Source organism: Canis lupus, chromosome 22, assembly GCF_003254725.2.
Source record: "Canis lupus dingo isolate Sandy chromosome 22, ASM325472v2, whole genome shotgun sequence".
In the NCBI taxonomy this organism is placed as follows: domain Eukaryota; kingdom Metazoa; phylum Chordata; class Mammalia; order Carnivora; family Canidae; genus Canis; species Canis lupus.
The window spans coordinates 2,025,687-2,048,150 of NC_064264.1; the positions used below are offsets into that span (position 1 = coordinate 2,025,687).

General features: G+C 53.3%; 1 protein-coding gene across 1 annotated transcript; it reads left to right on the top strand.

The window, feature by feature from the left end:
* The first annotated feature begins 1,281 nt into the window (after nt 1-1,281).
* On the top strand, nt 1,282-22,392 carry EBPL (EBP like). The gene is made up of 4 exons (XM_025478383.3): nt 1,282-1,443; nt 17,056-17,125; nt 21,138-21,276; nt 21,852-22,392. The coding sequence occupies exons 1-4, from the start codon at nt 1,297-1,299 to the stop codon at nt 22,090-22,092; spliced, it is 597 nt and encodes a 198-aa protein (XP_025334168.1). The 5' UTR covers nt 1,282-1,296; the 3' UTR covers nt 22,093-22,392.
* Nucleotides 22,393-22,464: the final 72 nt, after the last annotated feature.

The following is a 22,464-nucleotide window of genomic DNA, read 5'->3' on the forward strand; positions in this document are numbered from 1 at the left end:
CTCTAGGGATACGGCTACTTCAGATACCGCATATAAACCCAATCCTACAGCTCGTTCTCTTTTTTTGTGACTCACTTATGCCGGCATCTTGTCCTCAAGGTTCCCCCACAGCCTGTGACAGGGTATCTTTCCTTTTCGCGGCTACGTAATATTCCACTGCGTGCATATACCACCGTCTAAAACAGCAAATAGTCTTTTAGCCTAGGATCCTAGTGATACTTCAGTGCAAGTATTTAAAAATTCCTTTTTTTAAAAAGATCAAACCCAAGTGTATGTGGGCAGCCGGTATTTTATCTGGCTCTCCAGCAGTGAACACACAGGCTCGCTCCGTCGGGGCTACCGTCCCCTAGAACTCAGACTCCTTTCTCCTGGGTCTCTAAGTAACAGGCGCCCAAGGAGGGCAGAGGGAGGGAGGTTAGCAGACAAGGCGCTAGCAAACGCGCAGGGGAAGCGAGGACCGGTCAGGACGCCGGGCCAGGTGAGCGAGCAGGTGAGCGTGCAGGTGAGCGAGCAGGGCCGCCTGGGTCCTGGCGTCCCAGGCCGCGGGAGCCCAGAGGCGGGGACTCCCAGGGCTGTCGGGGCCTGGAAAGGTCACCTTCAGGCTCCAGCGTCGAAGCAGCACCGCCTGTTGCCTCCCCCTCGACGGCTGCTGCTTCCACGGGGGAACAGAGTCGGAGGGGCGCGGGCGGGGGGGCTGCCTGCGGCCCAGTCCGTGACCCCGGGTCCCGGGATCGAGTCCCCGCGCGGAGCCTGCTTCTCCCTCTGCCTGGGTCTCCGCCTCTCTCTGGGGCTCTCAGGGGTAAATGAATAAAGTCTGTTTTTAAAGAAAGGGCGAGCGTAAGCCACGGGGGCGGAACAAGCGAGCTGGTGGCCGCAAACGGCCCGGGCCCTCGGCCGTCCTGCGACGCTCCAGGCACAGGGAGGACCGGCCCCGCGGCGGAGTCTCCCCGGCCCGCTGCGCCCGTCGCTGGAGCTCGGGAATCTTGTCCGAAGGTGTGGCCTCGTGTCCCAGCGGCTCGGCCTGGCACCGGCTGCGGCCCCGCGGTCCGGGCCTGCGCGACCCAAGCCCCGCCCCTCGGAGGGCAGAGGCGAGGCGCGGGGGGAGCCCCGCCCCTCCCCGGACGCCCCGCCCCGCCCCGCCCCTCGCCCCGCCCGCTCTTCCCGCTCCCGCCCCCCGCCCCGCCCCCTCGCCCCTCCCGCTCCCCGCTCTCCGCCCCCTCGCCGAGTCCGCGCGCCCCGCCCCGCTCCTCCCCTCCCCTCCTCCCGCCCGGGGTCGGCGCCTGCGGGCCGGGCAGCATGGGCGCGGGCGGCCCGCTGCTGCTGTGCGCCTCGCTGCTGCTGGCGGGCTGCGCGCTGGGCCTGCGCCTGGGCCGCGGTCGGGGCGCGGCGGACCGCGCGGTGCTCGCCTGGCTCTGCTACGACGCCCTGGTGCACTTGGCCCTGGTAAGTGGGGCGCCGCCGCCCCCGGGACCCCCCCCGCGGCCGCCGCGCCCTGCAGCGGGCCGGGCCTCCGCGGAGACCCGGAGGACCTCCCCGGGGCGGGGGAGACCGAGCATCCCCCGCGCGCCGCCAGGGAGACCCGACCCGGACCCCACGGATGCTGCTGCCCTACGGCCACGTGCCTCGGCCTCCCGGATCCGTCCTCACCGGGGGCCGAGAGCCGGGGAGCTTTGGAGGGAGCAGGGAGGGAGGGGGAGGGAGGGGGAGGGCGGAGAGGGAGGGGAGAGGGATTGGGAGGGGGAGGGGGGAGGGAGGGAGAGAGGGGAGGGAAGGGAAGGGGATTGGGAGGGTAGAAGGGGGAGGGAGGGAGGGAGAGAGGGGAGGGAGGAGGAGGAGGCGCCCCGCGCCAAGTCTGGCTCCGAAGTTCGCCCTCTGTACCAGGCCAGGCTATGGGAGGCGCGTCCCTAAAAATGCAGCCCACTTTATGAATAACCAGGAGGTTAATATTTAAAGGAATTCTGTTGACGTTCCCCCTCTCCTCCACACACACACACACACACACACACACACACACACACGTTTTTTTTTAAAGGTTTTTTTTGTTTTTAAAAAATTATGCCAGGGATCCCTGGGTGGCGCAGCGGTTTGGCGCCTGCCTTTGGCCCAGGGCGTGATCCTGGAGACCCGGGATCGAATCCCACATCGGGCTCCCCGTGCATGGAGCCTGCTTCTCCCTCTGCCTGTGTCTCTGCCTCTCTCTCTCTCTCTGTGACTATCATGAATAAATAAATAAAAATTTAAAAAAATAAAAAAATAAAAAAAAATAAAAAATTATGCCAAAATAGCTTTTTTGCACATTTGACCTCGCTTAGATGGAGGCAGACGTGTGGCTGATGTGCAGCGGGTCTGTAGGACTGAAGAAGAAGACATTTGATGCTCATTTAGTTCCCTGAATGTCTATCAGTTGGATATATGCACATACAGACGTTGCTGGAATGTGAAATTCTTTCTTTCCTGAAAGTTTACTGCATGTGGAAATACACAGTCAATGGGCCCCTCAATTCCTTTATTTATAGAATTGACTTTTTTAAGCTGTCATTGGACACAAGGTCTCCCAAAGAACAGCGGCAGTAAAACAGGTGGCCAGGCCCTCATAAAGAAGATGCAGGATAACGTACTTTAGATGTGCAAAGATGCATAATGACGCTAAAACAAATACCCAGATGCCCACCACCTAGTTCAATAAAATGAAGTCTGCTTTTCAAGCGCAGACTGTTCCGGGTAACAGCGCTTCCGTGGAGATAGTAATATTACTATCACAGTAACAGTATCTAGTAGACTAGTAACTAGTATCACTACTAACAGTAATATTACTGTTCCGGGTAATATTTACCTGGTAAATATTTACCTGGTAACGTCTCCATTTGTGACCCTTCCGGTGTAACTCAATGCATGAAGTCATTGCATCCCACCTGCTGTTCTGCAGGAAAAGCCCTAATTTATCTCCCACAGCCCCAATGTACGTGTCCCAGCTACAGAAGAGTCCACTGTATGAATGCACCATACCTTAGTTTTTTAATTCTAAAATGCACATTTTTCCCCACTTACTAGAACTGTCAGTGACATAAAACCACTGTGGGGTAGTTTGTTGATACTTTATGTCTGTGAAATTGGGATGTATCTTACAGTTGATGGTGAAATAGGATGATTTAGCACCCCACACGAATAGATACGTTTATATTTTGCTGCTTACGTGCAACGCCTCAACGAGCATCCTTGCCCACCCGTCTTAGAGACTGGCGAGGAGGGCACTTGAAGGAAGATTAAAGCCTGCACAGAAAACGCACGCCCGCATTGTCTTTGGTTGGGAGTTGACGGCAAGAATACCCGGCAATGTGGCATAAAGTCAGATTGGAAAAGAAAGCCCCCCGGAGAGCTGAAGGGGCCCTCGAGGCTTCGGGTTCCGCGTGACGTGGGAAGGCCTGGGAGCCTCCGGGAGTGAGGCCGGGTCACGGGCCTGCGCCTGCCTGTGTGCACTCACCCACAGCGGGGCTGAGTGTGCCTCAGTCTACCCCTTGTCCTCCAATCAAACCCCCCTGACTGTTCCCCCCACACTTTCCTCACCGAGAGCGTGACTTAGGCCTGCCCTTCAGGGTGAAGCACAGTTGTCATGTGAGACGTGGACTTCAGCTGTCCCCCATGCATCATCCTACCCTCCCGCCCATGGGTCTTTCTTTAAGAAGTCCTGAGTCCCGGGGACGGCTCTAGTCCCTATTAACTCGTGTGTTTCGGGCATCACCCTTCCCCACTGAGCATCACCATCTGTTCCTACCTCCTGCGTCAATGACTCGAGCCTTGACTCTTGGGATTCTAGGAATATCCTCCCCCTCCTCCTCCCCCTCCTCCCCATCCTCCTCCTGTCTCATTAGGTCTCAGGTTGCCTTTTAGCTCACAGTCTGTGGCTGTCTCCTGTCCTCCCTCCCTTTTCTGGCCTTGTCATCTCCGTGGGGTTTGCTGTAAGGCACAGCTCCGCCCTGGCAAATGCGTGGGTGGCCCCCAGGCCGGTGGGCAGGCCTGGCGGGTCGCCGTGGGCTTCGGTCTGTATTTGTGGTAAAGCTCTGCGACGGCTCACTTTCGGTGCCAACTGGACCGAGCCGTGGGACGCCCGGTTCTGTTTGCCCGCATGCTGGTCTGAGCGTTCTGTGAAGCTGTTTTGGATACGGTGGGCATCGAGGGGGAGCCTGGCAGGCTCCTCTGGCTGGTAGAGCACATGACTCTTCATTTCAGGGCATTGAGTTCAAGCCCCATGTAGAGCATGGAGCCTCCTTTAACATAACATAACATAAAATTTAAACTTATAGACTGAGTTTGGGTGTTATCTGTTGGCAAATCAAACTTCAATAAAAATATATATATAAATAATAAATAAACTTGTGGACTGAGTAAAATAGATCACGCCCCTGTGGGTGGGCCTCATCTAATCAGTTGAAGGCCTGGGTGGGACAAAAAGGCTGACCATTGTTCAGAGTAAGCTAGGATGCCTGCTGCCCTCAGACCGGTGGGTACATGGGCCTTTTCCTCCTAACGCCTCAAACCGAAACGGTGGCTTTTCCTGGGTCTCAGGCCTGCAGCCTTTGGGCTAAACCCACACCGTCAGCCTTCCAGTCACCCCGGAGGTCACAGGGTCCCAGCCTTCATGAGCCCGTGGACCGGCTCCTGATGATGCACCGTCTGTGCCAGTGTGTCTGTCTGCGTGTATCCCCGTCCCCCTGGGTCTGCCTCTCGGGAGAACCCCGATACACGCGTAGAAATGGTGCCAAATTGCGAGTCCGAGGAATAGCACCCATAGCGACCCAGCGGCCGTTTTGAGGATGTGGGGGTGTGGGGCCTGTGCTGCCGCAGGCCGAAGTTCCCTTAGTTCTCTAGCGTCCTGGACGAGCCGCGCAGCAGGGGCGGCTGTCTGTGCAGCCAGGCCTCGGGACAGAATCCTGACCCGTGGTTCCTCATCTCCACAGATGGCTGGGTGCCGGCTGGGGTGCTGGGTGCCGGGTGCCGGCTGCCGTGTTCATCCAGACAAAACACGTGTCCTTCGTCCCCTCGGAGCTGAGAGCAACAGCCACCAGTGTCACTCTTGGTGGGACTCGGAGGGGAAGTTGCTTTTGCAGAAGGTGCGGGGAGAAGCTTCGTTTCTCCTAAAAAAAGGGGGGGTTGGGTCGTGTTGCTTTCCGACAGACAGCACGGTGGCCCTGCCTTGGCCTGGCCGGGAGGCTGGCACCTGGACATCACAGCAGCAGGACGCCCCGCGTCGGCCTCGCCGGCCCCCTCGTCTGCACTCTCACACACTTTCATGTTTTTGTGTGACTGATATCTAAAAATTCTTAAGTACGTTTTGCCATTTAACCAAATGTCTTTGCTGTGATTGACCGGGAATAGCAGAGCAGGTATACGAGTAGCTCAGGAGAGGTTGGCGCTGCCGAAATCCGCCTCCTCCGAAGTGGACACGCCCGGGGAAATGCCGTGGCTTCGCTTGGCTTTTGCTCTGTCCTTTGTGACACTAAACACCGTGTGTGATGGTCTTGTCTCCCTCCATCCCGGGTGCCGGCTGGGGTGCTGCGTGCCTGGGTAGGAGCCGCCTGGAGAAGCTGTGGGCACCCAGCGGCGGGGAGAAGGATCCTCTCATCCCAGCTCCTGGTCCTTATCAAGCACCTGTCTGCCTGTCGCGCCGCAAGGAGCTCAGCGTCGAGGGGGTCAGAAGGCCTCCCTGGGTCACCCGTGGTTTAGAACAAAATTGCTTTAAATTGTAGATGCCCCGTGATCGGTGCAAGACCTATGACATTTACCCCCAGGATCACGCCCTGGGCTGAGGGCGGCGCTAAACCGCTGAGCCACCCGGGCTGCCCTGGAAAGTGACTTCTGAGTGTCCGCATGTTTCTGTGGCCACCGTGAGATACTTTTCCCATGCGCTTCCCTTGCACCTCCACGGTTGCTGCTGAAGAGTAGAAACTGTGAGGGTCGGTCTGTGTCCGTGGAGCAGCAGCTGCTTTCCCAATTCCCTTTTTGCGTGTTTCGGCTTCCCGGAGTCATGACTTCCGCTCGATGACATCCCCCGTATGGCCGCCAACACAATCACAGCCTCGGACATTTCCATCCCTGGTTGTTTTATTTTTCAAGATTGTATTTATTTATTCCTGAGATGCCCAGAGAGAGGGGCAGAGACCCGGGCGGGAGAGGCCCGAGGCGGGACTCGATCCCGGGGCCAGGCTCACGGCCTGGGCCGCAGAACGCCCCCCACCCCCGGCCGAGCCCCCGACGCCCCCAGCCATGGGCTCCGGCCGGGGGCCTGCTCCGCTCACCGCCGCCTCCCGCGGGTGGCGTGTCCGACGGCGGGGCCGGGGCCGTGGTCCTGTGTGGCTCGGCCAGTGCCCGGCGTCGGGCCCAGGCGCATCCCGACTCACGCATCCGATTACCGGCTCGTGGACGTCGGGCTGCTCCTGGTTTGGGACTGTCCTTAAAATCCGTGTTGAGAGACGTGCCCCCAGCGCCCGTGTGAGCGTGTTTCCATTCCCGGGGGGGGGGGGGGACTCTTCTGATGGGGGCAACTGCCAAGCGTTCCCGAGGTGGCTGTGCTGGCTCCAGTCCCGCCGGCGTCGCCGACGGTGGGGCAGCGCAGTCCTCAGCGGCTCTGGCTGTTGGGGCGACACTATGAGGAATGGGTGGCACCAGTGGCGGCTGCTTCCTCGTCACGCGTGGGAGGCTTGGCAGTGCGGGGAGACCCCCTTGGCCCCCCGGAGCCTGCCTGCGCGTCCTCACGGGCTGACAGCAGCCCTGCTCTCTCTTCTCCTGAGAACAGAGTCCCATCCCGGGGCTCCCCCCGGGGACCCCACAGTGGCCTCTGGGTGCCACCACCTGGGGTGGGGCGTCAGCACGGATGTCGGAGCGGCCACGTTCGGGCTGTCACCCTTAGGACCGTTCCCCTTGTCGTGCTTTAGTCGTTCTAACAAGTATGTACAAAGGAAACCTTTTTAAAAGATTTTTAAGATTATTTTTGGAATATTTTTATTTATTAGAGAGACAGCGAGAGCGCAAGCAGGGAGCAGTGGGGGGAGAGGGAGACGCAGGCCCCGCCGAGCAGGGAGCCCGTGGGGGGCTCGATCCCGGGACCCCAGGCCAGGGCCTGAGCCCAAGGCGGCCGCGCGCCCACCAAGCCCCCCAGGCGCCCCTACCGAACCTTCGGTTGCCACTTCCACCATGTCTGTGATAGTGGACGTCGGTCCGTGTGTCTGTCCGTCTGCCCGCCGGGTATGTTCCATGGGGATGGCCCAGTTTTTAAAGGAAGCTTGTGATTTTGAGATTCCTGTCACTTCCTCCCCGGGGGAGGACACGGAGGCCCCCTGTACCCTGTGCCCGCTGCCCCCGGGACAACACCCCGCAAAGCTCCCGGATAACACCACCACGAGGATGTGCGCACGACACGAGGAAGGGCAGAGCCAAGAGACTGGGCTCGGAGTCACACTCCACATCCGTGGAGTCACAGCCGCGTCAGCAGAGCCCCAGGCTCCGCGCCCAGCTTCCGTCGGGAGTGGCCTGGCCGCCCCGTCCCCTGCCTGGCCCCCTCTGTCCCCCCACCCTGCCCACCCCCCATCCCCCTATCCCCCTGCCCACCCTGTCCCCCGACCTCCCCCATCTCCCTGCTGGGAGCGCTGCTTCCCAGGCCACAGGACCCCCCCCCCCCCCGGACTGCGGCCTCCCCGGCCCTCCTCGCCCCCTGGGCCGGCCACCTGGTGCCAAAGCCGCAGTGTCACCGCCGCCACCCCGGGAGGCCCAGGGGGGTGTGGAAGCTGGGAGGGCCGCCTCCGGGTGGGGCCGGGCTCTGGGCCGGGGAGTCGGGCCTCCCCGCCTTGAAAGAGGAAGTTTACTAAGAACCTGGACAGACACGGGGTCTCCAGCCTCAGCTTGAAAACTTCCCGCCCAGACCACCTTCCGGGGTGCGCACAAGTGGGCCCCTTGTCGTGTCTGCCCGTCGGTCCCAGTCCTGCCCCCATGCAGCCTGAGGGGAAGCCAATGCCCGGTCTACACCACCGCCGTTCCTCTGCAGGACATGGTGTCCTGGTGCTTTTCTGTCCTTGTCACCCAGCCTCACACGTGCCACTTGTTGTGTCTTATGTGGGGTGCGGATCCCCGGAGGCCCTTCCAGAGGGCCCTGCAGCCTGGGCCGGGGGGGCCGGGGGGGGCCGGGGCAGCGGGCCTTTGGGGTCTAACCACACGCTCTGGAATGCTGGCTCCGGGGCACCTCAGAGTTCTGGGCGGGGCGGGGGCAGGAGGCTTTGTCTCCCTGTCCTTACTGTCTTCAGATGTTTGGGCCGTGGCAGAGGGACAACCGGCATTTACTTCTCAGGGGTCAGGAAGCCAGCCCCCCGGGTCAGGCCCAGTGCGGTCCCCCAGGATCAGCACCCCACATCAGGCCCCCCCAGGATCAGGCTACAGAGCTAAAAAGCCGCCCCCCATCAGGCACCCGAGCCATCCCAGCCTCCCCCCAGAATCAGCCCCCATCCCCCAGGATCAGCACCCCACATCAGGTCAGTCCCCCCAGGATCAGGCTACGGAGCCGCCCCCCCAGAATCAGCCCCCCCCAAGCCGTCCCCCCGGGGTCAGCCCCCAAGCCACCCCCAGGGATCAGTCCCCCGAGCTTTCCCCCCGGGGTCAGCCCCCGCATCAGTCCCCAAGCCACCCCCAGGGATCAGTCCCCCAAGCCGTTCCCCCGGGGCCAGCCCCTCCAGCCCCCCCAGGGTCACCCCCTCCCCCCCGGGGTCCGGCCGCCGTCCTGGCAGGTGAGGCCTCCGCGCAGGTGTCCGGCGGTGCCCTCCAGGTGGCCCGCACCTCCCCAGGCCGCCGCCCGGCGTGACCCCAGCGCTTCCCCGGGGCGCCTGGGGTGGGGGGGGCGCGTCCACACGGGCATCCGGGCGCGTCCACACCAGGGCGCTTACCTGCACGGCGCGGAGGGGGCTTCTCTCCACGGCGACCTCGTGAAGATTGGAGGAGCCTCCTTCTCCAACAGGCGGCCCCGGAACGACCCAGGGCGCAGGTTTGCGCCCCAGGCCTGGGTGTGACGTCAGCCTGGGCGTGACGTCATGCGGGGGCGGGCTGCGGGGACACCTGCGGACGCCGTCCCCGCCACTGTCGCGACCCCCGCCCTCGCCCGCAGCAGCCGGTGCACCTGCCCGCCCCGCCCCGCGCCCAGGATGCCAGCGGCGCCCGGCAGAGGCTGCCCTCGCGGAGGGGCGGACCTGCGAGCACAGGCCCCACCAGGCCCCACCAGGCCCCACCAGGCGGGGGTTTTTGCGAGGCTGAAAACCGAATATGCTAATGCATTTTGGCAGGACCCACGCAGGGGCCGGCGCAAGGATGTCTCGGGGCCTCCCCTCGGCGCACCCCGCAGGCCCGCCTCGGCCACCAGCTGAGCTACCACGAAGAACCGGAGTTCTTTTTTCTTTTTTATTTCTTTTTTTAAAAATTTTATTTACTTATTCATGAGAGAGACACAGGCAGAGGGAGAAGCAGGCTCCCTGCAGGGAGCCCGCCGTGGGACTCGATCCCGGGACCCTGGGATCATGCCCTGGGCCAAAGGCAGGCGCTAAACTGCCAAGCCACCCGGGCTGCCCTCTTCTTTATTTCTATAAAGACCTTTTTTTTTTTTTTTTTAATTTTCCCCCACTAAGTTTTCCTTTAAGAGTTGAAATGAGTGGGGGATCCCTGGGTGTCTCAGCGTTTTGGCACCTCCCTTCCACCCAGGGCCTGAACCTGGGGTCCTGGGATCGAGTCCCACATCGGGCTCCTTGCATGCAGCCTGCTTCTCCTTCTGCCTGTGTCTCTGCCTCTCTCTGTGTCTCTCATGAATAAATAAATAAAATCTTAAAAAAAAAAAGTTGAAATGTGTAAATGGAGCATTTCCTCTAAAGTGGTCCTGGAATGACACAGAGCAGTAGCTTCCAGAGCCCAACATTTTGTTTTATTTCTTAAAGATTTTATTTATTTATTCATGAGAGACAGAGAGAGAGAGAGAGAGAGAGAGAGAGGCAGAGACACAGGCAGAGGGAGAAGCAGGCCCCATGCAGGGAGCCCAACACAGGACTCAATCCCAGGACCCCGGGGTCAGGGCCTGGGCCTAAGGCGGCGCTAAACCACTGAGCCACCCAGGCTGCCCTTGTTTTGTTTTGTTTGATATGAATTTTGGCTTGTAGTTGTTTTAAAGCCTCCAAACTACAGTTGCTAAAAAAACAAAAACAACAACAAAAAAATACAGTTGCTAAAACTACAGGCCTGCAACACCTTAGATGAAAAAAGCAAAGCTGCTGTTGTTATTTTTATTGCCGTGATACTCTTTAGCTTTTAAGTTGATTTTGTTAGCAGCTCAGTTAGCCACAGTCCAATCAGTCAGTCACCAGGGCATCTAATAGGAACTTCTGTGTGTTTTTTACTGTTTTTCTTCTGAATGTTTTTTAAACCAAAATTCCCAATCCCCAGAAGTTGAAAATTTTTTAAATCAAGAAATGTGGTAAAATTTTCCTCATCACTCTCTGGGTTTATATTTGAAAAATTAATAGCAGAAAGAAAGTATTTTAAATATTTATGGCTCCCTATTAACATATATGTGAAAAGTGTTGTGCTTTTTGTTTTTGTTTTTGTTTTAAGATTTATTTTAGAGAAAGAGCAGGGGCAGGGGCAGAGGGAGAAGAAGAAAGAGAATCTCAAGAAGACTCCGCACTGAGCGCAGAGCCCACCACAGGGCTCGATCCCAGGACCCTGAGATCATGACCTGAGCTGAAATCAAGAGTCGCACGCTCCACCGACTGAGCCACCCGGGAGCCCTCATGAACGTGTCTTGAGGGTGGAAACTCCACAGTGTCTCAGGAGCCTGAGGTTGGGGCTTAGGAGAGAAAGCAGTTGGACCTCTCCCTTGATACCTTCTCATTTTTTTTTTTAACTTTCAGGACGTATCCCTTTAATAGTATTTTTTAGTAATTGAAGTAGTGAAGGCCTACCACCAGAGGAGATGTCCAGGACTACCATACGTCCGGCAGGTCCACTTTCACATAAGCATCCAAAGAAATGGAAACCGGGGCCTTAAGTGCTCGCACAAGCGAGTTGGTTCTCCGAGGCCAAAGGGAGGAAGCAACCCGACGTCCACCTGCAGATGAGTCGAGACTCAAGATGCGGTGGCCGCACACACTACAGTATTGCGTGGCCGTGAGACGACACGGAGGCCTGGCACCTGCCTGGCCCAGAGCAGCTTGAGCCGAGTGCGGCGGGCGGAACGACAGGTTGGGTGCGATTCCGCGGGTGGGCCGCGCAGAGACAGCAGAGTGGGGCGTCGGGGGCCGGGGTAGGAGGAGAACCAGGGCTGGATTTCTAATGGGTTCGGTTTCAGTTTGTAAAGACTTAGTTCTGGAGCCAGGTGGTGCTGATGGTCGCACGCTACTGTGAATGTGCTTACTGCCCCTGCAGTGGACGATTAAAATGGTGAAAATAGCAAATTTCGTGTATATTTTACTACAATATATGTATTTTTTTAATTTATGTTCTTTTTACTGGTGGGAAGGGGGAGAGGGGGAAGACAGCCAGGCCTGGGTGCTGCAGGCAGAGGAGCAGCTCATGAAAACCAGCCTGAGGGCACAAGTATACGGGCCCTCTGCCCTGGCGAGGGAGCCCGAGGGGGGCAGGGGCAGAGTCTGGACCCAGCAGGACTTCAACGTCCTGCCCTCTGCACCCCTGGGCGACCATCCCTGTCCTTCCTTCCGCCTCTCAGCCTGCCTGCCACGGCCCAGCTCTAGGCTGCCCCCTCCTGGAAGCTTCCCCGACTGTGCCAACCGCAGGCCCTCATCTTTTTGCAACGTTTATCGAGTTGGAAGTTGGTGTTACCCAACTGGATAAGCTCTCGGAGGCCAGGACCATGCCTATTCTAAATTAAAAAGAAAAAAGAAAAGAAAAGAAAAGAAAAGAAAAGAAAAGAAAAGAAAAGAAAAGAAAAGAAAAGAAAAGAAAAGAAAATTACTGGCCATTGATTTAAAAATGTTATTCAATTAGTAATGTTATTCTTCCATATCTCATGTTCCACCTGTTTTTTTAATGAATTTTTTTGAGGGGGGAGATAATTGTTGAGTCACATGTAGTCTTAAGAAGTAATACAGAGGGACTCCTAGGTGGCTCAGCGGTTGAGCATCTGCCTTCAGCTCCAGATGTGATCCCAGAGTCCCAGGATCTAGTCTCACATCGGGCTCCCTGCATGGAGCCTGCTTGTCCCTCTGCCTATAAGTCTGCCTCTCTCTTTGTGTCTCTAATGAATAAATAATTTAAAAAAGAAAAAAACAAAGAATACAGAGAGACCCCATGTACACTCTGCGTAGCTTCCCCCAATGGTAACATTTTTCCAACCTAAGTATAACATCGTACAATATAAGCAGGACATCGATGCAATCCACTCATCTCACTCAGATTTCCCTACATCCACTTGCACTGGTGTGTATTAATTTCTGTACCACTTTAGCAACCGGGTAGGTTCAAGTACCCACCACGACAGGATACCAGACAGTCCCAACCCCACAGGGATCCCTGGAGTTTTCCTTTTGTATCTGCTGGCACTTGCTCCCCCCACTCCTGTCCCCTCCAGCCACTAACCCCTGGCGACTGCTAATGTGTCCTCCATTTCTAAAATTTATCATTTCAAAATGTGTCGGATAAATGGAATCAGTGAGCATGTCATCTTTTGGGGTTGGCTTTCTTCGCTCCCCAGATTCCCTGGAGATCCACCCAAGTTGTTGAGTGTATCAGGCGTCGGTTCCCCCTGATTGCTCGGGAACGGTCCAGTGTGAAGGGACTGTGGTTCGTTTCAGCGTTCACCTGTTGAAGGACATCCAGCGTTAAGCTGTTACGGGCAGAGCTGCTGTGACATCTGTGTGCTTGTTTTTGTGTGAACAGAAGTCTTTATTTTTCTGGGACAAGTGCCCAAGAGCACAGTGGTTGGGTCCCCATAGTTTTCCAGAATGGTACCATCTTCATCTCATGAAACGTGTGGGTGATCCACGTTCTTATTGGCATGTGTTGTGGTCAATTTTTTTTTTTTTATTATTTTACCCATTCTGATAGGTGTGTAATTCTAACCCATTTTGGTTGTAATCGGCATTTCCCCGACTGCTACTGATGTGGAACATCTTTCCGCGGGTTTGTCTGCTGTCTTTAGAGCCTCCTTACTGAAATCTCTCTTCATTTCTTTTGCCTGTTCTCTAAGTGGGTTGTTTGGGTGTTGGTAGTTGTTGAACTCTTTTGTCTCCCACTACCCTCCTCCTTTTTTATTTCTAATCCTTTTAGTAAACCTTTATTACCGTGTACTATCTATCAGGCATTCGGGATACAGAGATAAAAGACAAAGACTCTGCCCTAAAGGAACTGACAGTTTTGAGAGGGAGACAAGTAAGCAAGGTCCTATGTAGGAGGGCACCTACTTCCCATCAAGAGAGTCAGGAAAGCTTTCCTTGCTTCCTGGAGGAGGCAGCATCTGATCAGCATGTGGAGGCACGAATATATTTATTAGACTTTACATTTACTACAGTTGACCCTTGAACGTCATGGGTTATACTGCACTGGTCAACTTCTACATGGATTTTTTTTTAATAAATATAGTACAGTAGTCTGTATTTTATGATTTTCTTAATAATTTTCTCTAGCTCACTTTATTGGAAGGATACACGATATAATACATATAACAGAATATGTAAATTGACTGTCTAGGTTATCAGTAAGGCTTCCAGTCAGTAATAGGCTATTGGTATTTAAGTTTTTGGAAAGTCAAAAATTACATGTGGATTTTTTACTACACAGGGGCTGGTGCCCCTAACCCCTGTGTTGTTCAAGAGTCAACTGTATACTGCCGCTCCATCTGAGAAATGGGTATAGTAAGAAGTATACAAAAGCCCCTAGGGGAATCTTTCTAAGTAGTTCATTATGTGACCTTGTCATTAATTCAAGGTTAGTAGACACTGAACACAAAATATCATCCTGGGTTCTTGAAGATTGTGAGAGATAAGACAGCAAGCCAGACCCCAGAGATGTGTGATCTAATGGGAAGCTGGAGATTCAGCTTCAGCAGCAGACAGTTGATGACAGAAGCATAAATTTAGTGACACGGTAGAGTGAGGAATTGTCACCAGGAGGTTGGGAAGATTTCTTGGAGGAAGGAGGGTACAACTTCAACGGGCAGATATAAAAGGAAGAAAATTTGTTATATACTCATCGGTCCCTGCATCCCCATCTTGCTCTTACCTGCAGAGTTGCTTCTGAGGAAAGGTCCTGGACCTGATTGCTGGGGAATGCTCCCAAGCTCCAGGTGAAGAGATTGCTAGTGGAAGTCATGTGTAGTTTTAGGATGAGATCCACAGTCTAATTTTAGGAGGTCCTTCATCTTACAGCTAGATGGACTGAGATCCACAGAGGATCAAATTCAGCCCAACCTCATTGCTCCTGCCGGCCAGGCCAGTGGGTGTGTTTTGTCTAGAAAGTCGCCAGGCCAAGCCAAGGAAGTGGTGTGGATTTCTTGCTATGTCTCTGCTAAAAATAGGAAATTGGTGAAAATAAAGTGTTACATAGTGGATGGGGAGGACTTGTTTTAAAACATTGCTGTTTAACTCCTATGTAATTTTTAAAAATCTCCCTTAAAGAATATAATTTTTACAAATACTCTGAGGTAAGCCACATTTACCAAGTAAGTAACTTACACAGTGTCAAGAAAAAACAAAACAAACCAACTTTAAGGCTTCCATTTAGCAGAGATCAGCTGGAAGATATTAATGAGATAGGAAGAAAGTCAGATTTCTTCTCTCAATAAGAAAAAAAAGGCAATTACAAACTGTAACATAAAAATATTTTATAGAAAGTCATGGCCCCAAAATGCAGCAAACTAAAATATAGCCTGATTTTGAGAAATTTATGAGGGTAATAAAGGATAATCCAGCTGCCACATTCTTCTTAAAAGGCACAGGAATCAAAATACTGGATCTATAGAGATAGGAGTTGTGGTCCTTTGCAGAGAATGACATTTACCTAATCACCATATTGTAAATGCTGTTGATTTTCGGCCTTTAGAATCCACGTAAAACAGGAAGACAAGTATGTTTACAGAACAGGAATGGAACTGTAATCAATCTCAGGAATATATAAGCAAGGTAAACAGAAGATGAGCGTTGGAAATGGGGTGGAGAGGACGAGAGCGTGGTGCGGGCTAGCATCCTTATCTCATGTGTTGGGAAGTCCTGATGCTGGGCAACACTGATGAATGAGGAAACCAAGATTTTAAGTTTGCTACTTAAGTTACAAAGTTGGATAACTAATGGGAGAATTAAAGAGCTATTTGAGAAGGTTCAGGGGTGCTTGGATGGCTCAGTCGATGAAGCAACCAACTCTTGGTTTCAGCTCAGGTCACCATCTCCATCCAGGTTGTGCGATCAAGCCCCACATCAGGATCCACAGTCAGTGGGGAGTCTGCTTGAGATCCCCTCCCTCTCCTCCCTCTCCCTCTTTCCCTCTAGCCCCCCCCCATGCATGTGCTCACTCTCTCAAATAAGTAAATCTTTAAAAAAAAAAAAAAGTAAGAAAGAAGAAAAAAGGGGTTCAGAGCATGCCATTCTGTGCCATTTTGGCATATTGATAGTTTTGAGCTGAAGGCAGTTGGAAAATAGCAGATGTGGGAAGGCCTCTCTGAGTCCTCCTTTGTACCTAAAATCAAGTCCTTAAATTCCCATGAGAAAGGTACCCTCCCTATACCAGGAAGAGAAGAACGTTCTTATCACCAGAGATTGGGAGTCAGCGCTAAAATGGTCCTATACAAACAAACCTACTAAAATAACACGTATCTTCCACTAGTTTCCCTCATATATTTCTTAGTCACTTTCCCACAATTTACTGTCCCCTAGTCCACGCGCTTTTGTCTTGTGACATGTCCATGATTTATGACTGTTCTTTGTGTAAACAAAAAAGTGTATAAGCATTTGGGCCTAACAGCTCCTTTGGTTTGTTTTCCTTTTAAGGACTCCCGTGTACCTGTAAAAATAGGAAATAAAATTTGTGTGCTTTGCCCCTGTTGGTCAGTCGTGTTAGTTAATTCTTAGGCCAGCTACAGAATCCAAGAGGGCAGAAGCAAGTTTTTTCTCCCCTACACTATCAAAAAAACTAAACAGAGGGGAGACATAAGTTAAATCATAATTTTTCAGGATTGGCAGTTAGTTGAGAATATCTAAAGAAATAGCAGCGTAAGTATATTGTGAGTTAGGGCGATAATCCCCAGAACTAAGTACAGCAGTGACTGTAAGTGGTCAACTCTGGGAAGTAGTAGTGTAAGTGAGCAGGGATGGGGCAGGGGCATAATTTTAATGCCATATAAGCAATTCATTTAAAAAAGGGGGGGGGATATTGTATTGACAAGCAACAAAACTTATTCAGAGGAGAAACATGACAATTAGATACCCTGGTGGATTCTAACTAATTAGTTTTGAAATTTAAGCAAAGAAATACTTCAGTTATGGGAAAAGCTAAGTGTAATTGCAGATATTTCGTTACCTGAAATTTAAAATGTAGTCCGTAAGGATTTTAATTTTCCTAAACTTGCCCTCCTGCAGGAAAAAGAACTAGTTCAACTCTGACATAAGATAGGTGAATGCCACTTTTTTTAAGAGAGACCCTGGCTTTTTTTCAAGGTGAGACGAAATGAACTGCTGTGAGGTTCTTCTCAAAGGTGTAAAATCTCTGGAATAATCCAGAATGTAGCCTTTTTAACATAATAACCTTTAAGCTCTTTCCTTGTGCAAGATTTTCCATTTATTCCCCACCCCCCGCTAGAACACACCTCTGATTTTATAATGCCAGTCATTGAAAAACAGCATTTATTAGATAAACATTCCCTTTGGACATACCTGTTGGCAGGGTCGGGAGTCCGGCCCCGGGATCACACCCCACGGGGTCGCGTAGGTGCCGTGTACAGAGGCCGCCAACCTGGATGCGGGCTCCTGGGGATGGGGCCATCCTGGGGCTGTGACACCAAATCAGAGCCTCTCTTCATTTTCTTCTCTCCAGGAAGGCCCTTTTGTCTACTTGTCGTTTGCAGGAAGCGTTGCGGATTCCGAAGGCTTGATTGCTTCCTTGTGTAAGTACTGTAAAGTGTTTGCATTTGGGATGTCCCAGGAGATTAATGGCACGCGTGACTGTCGATTAAATGAGCACCTGTAGCACCAATCATGTGATTCCGTTTGTATGAAAGGTCCAGACTAGGTGACTCTCTAGAGACAGATTATAGACTGGTGATTGCCTGGGACTAGAGGGGGTGCCGGAGGAGGGGGATGGAATATGAGGGATGGGTTATGGGTATGGGTGTCTTTGGAGGAGTTAATGAAATGTTCTAAAATATTGTTGCAAAAATTATAATAAAATAAAATAAAATAAAATTTCGTTGCAATGATTCAAGTCTGTGAATATCCTAAAACCTATTGAATCGTACACTTTAAATGGGTGAATTATAAGTCGTGTGAATTGTATCTCAGTAAAGGTGTGTATTAAAAAATAGGTTTGGGGACACCTAGGTGGCTCAGTGGTTGAGCGTCTGCCTCGGGCTCAAGGCATGACTCTGGGGTCCTAGGATCGAGTCCCACATTGGGCTCCCCGCAGGGATCCTGCTTCTCCCTCTGCCTCTGTCGCCGTCTCTCTCTCTGTGTCTCTTGTGAATAAATAAAATATTTTTTTAAAAAATAGGTTTAGGGATCCCTGAGTGGCGCAGTGGTTTGGCGCCTGCCTTTGGCCCAGGGCGCGATCCTGGAGACCCGGGATCGAATCCCACGTCGGGCTCCCGGTGCATGGAGCCTGCTTCTCCCTCTGCCTATGTCTCTGCCTCTCTCTCTCTCTGTGACTATCATAAATAAATAAAAATTAAAAAAAAAAAATAGGTTTGTAGTGCAGATTGAGAAGTTTGCAGTATTTGACCTTGGTGTTCTTCTGTACTTTCAATACCAACTTTCACTTTATCATATGTACATGTATATGCACCACACGTACGTGCACGTGTGTGTACCTCTCGTGCGTGTATCTAGATAATTTCCATTCGTTCCGCTCTGCGGAGATACTGACTAGCTTTGCCTACCTTCTTTGTTCTGCTATAAGTCAGTCAACAATCCATCAGTCAGTATGGGCTTCCTCTCATGTACTGTGTCAAATCTGACAAATAAATGAGCCGGGCCACGACGGGGGCCTTTGCCACTATTATAGAATTGCCTTATGCAAGGTAACCTCTTTCAGATTTTGCACCTGAAATTCTTCGCTGTTTATCTCATTTCTCCCATAATTCTGATATCGGATCCTCCAGCCAGGATCTGTGTGGGGGCTGCTGTTCATCACTAGCATTAGGAAACTTCTAGAAGATTGAGGGAACTGGTGTTAGTGCTTCTCAAAGTGGAACGTTTGTCGTCCTTGATGCCTGTCAGGTCCGAGCCAGTGGTAGCTCTGGGAGCCCGAGCGTCCACCTGGGGAGTGAAGTGTTGCTGCACACGTGTGTGTGTGTGTGTGTGTTTGTGTGTGTGTGTGTGTGATGAGTAGGCCAGAGTAGAGGTGCTCGGGAATTGCTGGGGGGATCCCGGGGGCTGAAGGACCCAGCCGCAGTCACTGTCCTCCATCCTGGCTCCTGGCCTGGTGGGACAGAAAGTGAATAGCCCAGATCCGGCTCAGGCCCATGAAATGCGAATGTCTAACCCGACCTTTATCAGGCATCTACACTTTACATTTTCGGCCTTAAAAAAAAAAAGTAAGGACTCATTTAATGGTGGTGTCCTTTATTCTTGAGAAAATGAAGACCCAGTCCCTTCTTGGACTTTAAAGGGCACCAGACTTCCTTGGACAAATACAGATTCTGATTCAGAGGGTGTAGGGTGAAGCCCCCCAGATGTTGATCTGTGGGCTGTCCTTTGAGTCACCAGGATGCAGAGCCGGGCCATGAACATTACGTGGATCCTGTGAAAGAAGGACTTATTCATGATGGCAGAGAAGATCCTATTCAGGAAGTACCCCGACAGTGGAGTCGTGCAGTAGGGAAGAGAGCTCGGGCTCGGCTCCAAATACAAGGACAGGCGGGGCTCTACAGCCAAGAAGCAGGTGGGATCAGTGGATGCAAAGTCACTAAGACGAAACATCAAGGATGCAGATTCTGAATAGACCGACTCAACAGGATTCTTGCTGCAGCCGGCCGGGATGATGGGATATGGTGTAGAGGGGGAAGGATAAGGACCTTGGTCAGGTGTCTGCACTGCCCTGTCTGTGACAGCACCACTCACAGTGGCCGAGGCACGGAAATGGTCCAAGCGTCCATCGACAGATGCGTGGATAAAGGACTCAGGACGGTGTGCGCGCGCAGTGGAATACTATTAACTGTAAAAAAGCAAGAAATTCCACCGTTGTGACGACGTGGTCGGACCCTGAGGGCATAGGCTGAGTGGAACGGGCCAGGCGGAGAAGGGCAACTACTGTATGACCTCGCTTGTATGTGGAAGCTTAATGAAAGAACAAAACCAAAAAACTCAAAAGTACTAGAAAAAGAGATCAGATTTGTGGTTACCGGAGGTGAGGGGTAGAGATTGGAGGGACTTGGATAAAGTTGATTAGGAAGTCCGAACTTCGGGTCACCCGGGGTGGGGGGGTAGCAGTTGGGCGTCTGCCTCCGGCTCAGGCCATGACCCCAGGGTCCCGGGATCGAGTTCCGCCTTGGGGTCCCCGCAGGGAGCCTGCTTCTCCCTCTGCCTGGGTCTCTCTTTCTCTCTGTGTCTCTCGTGAATAAATAAATAAAATCATAAAGAAAAAAGAAGATGACGACGACGTGCAGACAGACTTCCAGCAGCGAGGCGGGTGAGTCCCGAGGCCGAGCCGCAGACGTGCCCACGCTGGTACCGCTGCTGGGAGCCCGAGTTGTCAGCACGAGGAAGAAAACACGGCTTTTTCTTATTTCTTTTGTATGTGCGTGGAGTGGTGGGTGTTCACCGAACTCCCGTGATGGTTTCCAGGCGTCGGGGGGCCGGTGGTCGTGCCGGGGCCGCGCAGCAGGAGCTGGGGTGAGCAGGTGCAGGGCCCGGGCGGCTGCCAGGGACAGCTGCCCCTCGAGCACCCTGTGGCCCCCACGTCTCGGGGGAGCAACCCCCCTGAGGGGGCAGCGGGGGGCCCCAGGTATCGCGGGCGTATTTAGGTGTAGAGGGAAAGCGTCCCTTGGGGCCCCGCACACTGCATCCTTGGGCCAGGCCGACGGGACGGCCGCGCACCAGCCTTTCCTGAGAGCCCGTGTCCGCGGCCTCACTCCGTTCTTTCTAGAAGAGCCCATCCTGATAGTGGAGCCTGGAAGGCTTTCGTAGGGTGTGCCCACCCCCTGCTGAGCCAGGGGAGCTTAGGTGGTGCCCATCTGGGCCCCTCCCGCAGCCCAGGCCACCTCAGTACCCCTGCACCGCCCCACTGCCCCCCAGCACTCAGTTGCTCTGCCGGTGTTCATAAATGCTTTTTAAAAGACAAACAATAAAAATTTAATAAAAATATTAAAATATAATAAAAATGTTCCCACATCTACATGACACCTGCAGACTTGACGTAGCAGCTTCGAAGCAAGGAACTGTTAACGCGTTTACCTACATGATTATTAAGGATCGTCTTTGCAAAATCTAGTTGTGGTGAATTCACTTAGAATTCTGCTGCTTGGGGCGCCTGGGGGGCTCAGGCCATGACCCCGGGGTACTGGGATCGAGTCCCACAGCGGGGTCCCTGCGGGGAGCCTGCTTCTCCCTCTACCTGTGTCTCTGCCTCTCTCTGTGCATCTCTGATGAATGAATGAATGAGCGAATGAATGAATGAATGAATGAGAATTCTGCTGCTTATAACGAAAAGGGGGGGGCGAAGAGGGTGCACGCGTGAATGCACTTCGGGCACGCAGTCCCTTTACACATCACATGATGCCATTATTATTCCTGGTGTCACACGGCAAATATGTCCTGCTCCTGCCTCCCACCAGGACACTGGGAAGACTGCAGGGGATGGCGGTTGTTCTTTTTCTGTCCTCCTTAGGGAGGAAGAAAGGTCATTTCCACTGAGTGTCAAACAAATGGTTGCCAGATGAGTAACAAAATGCACTTCACTTATAGGGAAAGAATATGGCAAAGCCGACGCGAGATGGCTCTATTTCGACCCGACCATTGTATCCTTGGAAGTTCTGACTGTTGTCCTGGATGGGTCCCTGGCCTTGGTCCTCGTTTATGCCATAGTCACAGAGAAGTATTACCGGTAAGTGCCCTTCCCCTGGCCCGCGGGAGACAGGACAGGCCTGCGCCGCCCCAGTGCCCGCGTGGCACTTAGAGTAGATTGGGACCACATTATTTTAAATAATTTTTTTAATTTTTTTAAATTTATTTATTCATGTGAGAGGGGGTGGGCAGAGACACAGGAGGAGGGAGAAGCAGGCTCAATGCCGGGAGCCCGACGCAGGACTCTATGCCGGGACTCCAGGATCGTGCCCTGGGCCAAAGGCAGGGGCTAAACCGCTGAGCCACCCAGGGATCTCCTATTGGAACCACATTTATTTGTTAGATGAAAAGTAGAGTAGGGGATGCCCCGGGGGCCCAGCGGTGGAGCATCTGCCTCCCCCTCAGGCCGTGACCCCGGGGTCCCAGGATCGAGTCCCGCATCGGGCTCCTCACAAGGAGCCTGCTCCTCCCTCGGCCTGTGTCTCTGCCTCTCTCCCTGGGTCTCCCATGAATAAATACATAACATCTTTAAAAAAAAAAAAAAAAGATGTCAGGATTCAGGGCGCCACGTGGTGCCGAGCCGGCAGCTCCACGCCTCGTTTCCTTCTCCGACAGGCACTTCATACAGGTGACGCTGTGCGTGTGTGAGTTGTACGGCGGCTGGATGACCTTTGTCCCAGACTGGCTCGTGGGAAGCCCCAACCTCAACACCGACGACTGGCTCTACTTTGGGGTCTACCTGGTATTTTTCAACAGCGTGTGGGTTCTGATCCCAGGACTGTTATTGTGTCAGTCGTGGGTGGAACTCAAGACGATGCATTACGGCCGGAGCAGCTCACGGAAGAAGCTGCAGTGACGCCTCCGAGTCGCAGCGCTGCTGTCCTCGGGGAGCGGGGAGCCCCGGCGGGTCAGGCCCTCGTGTGGCGGCCTAGCGCTCCACGTGCCGTCGCCTCCCACGCCTGCTCCTAAACAGCCTGTTTCCAATTGATCGGTCGGTGGCAAGTTTTTGTTATTGTTGTTTTTGTTCTTATTTCAATTCAGTGACAGTGCGGGGAACAGAGAATCCATTTTAGCTTGTAATAATAACCCATTTCCTTACGTGTTCTGAGGCTAGCTCGAGTTGTCCCACAGCAATAAAGCCAATTATCAGAAAATACCGTAGAGCCTGCTAATTTCTTATTCAAGAACATACTCTCGTCTCAACTGTGAACCCTCTCACGGGTCTTTC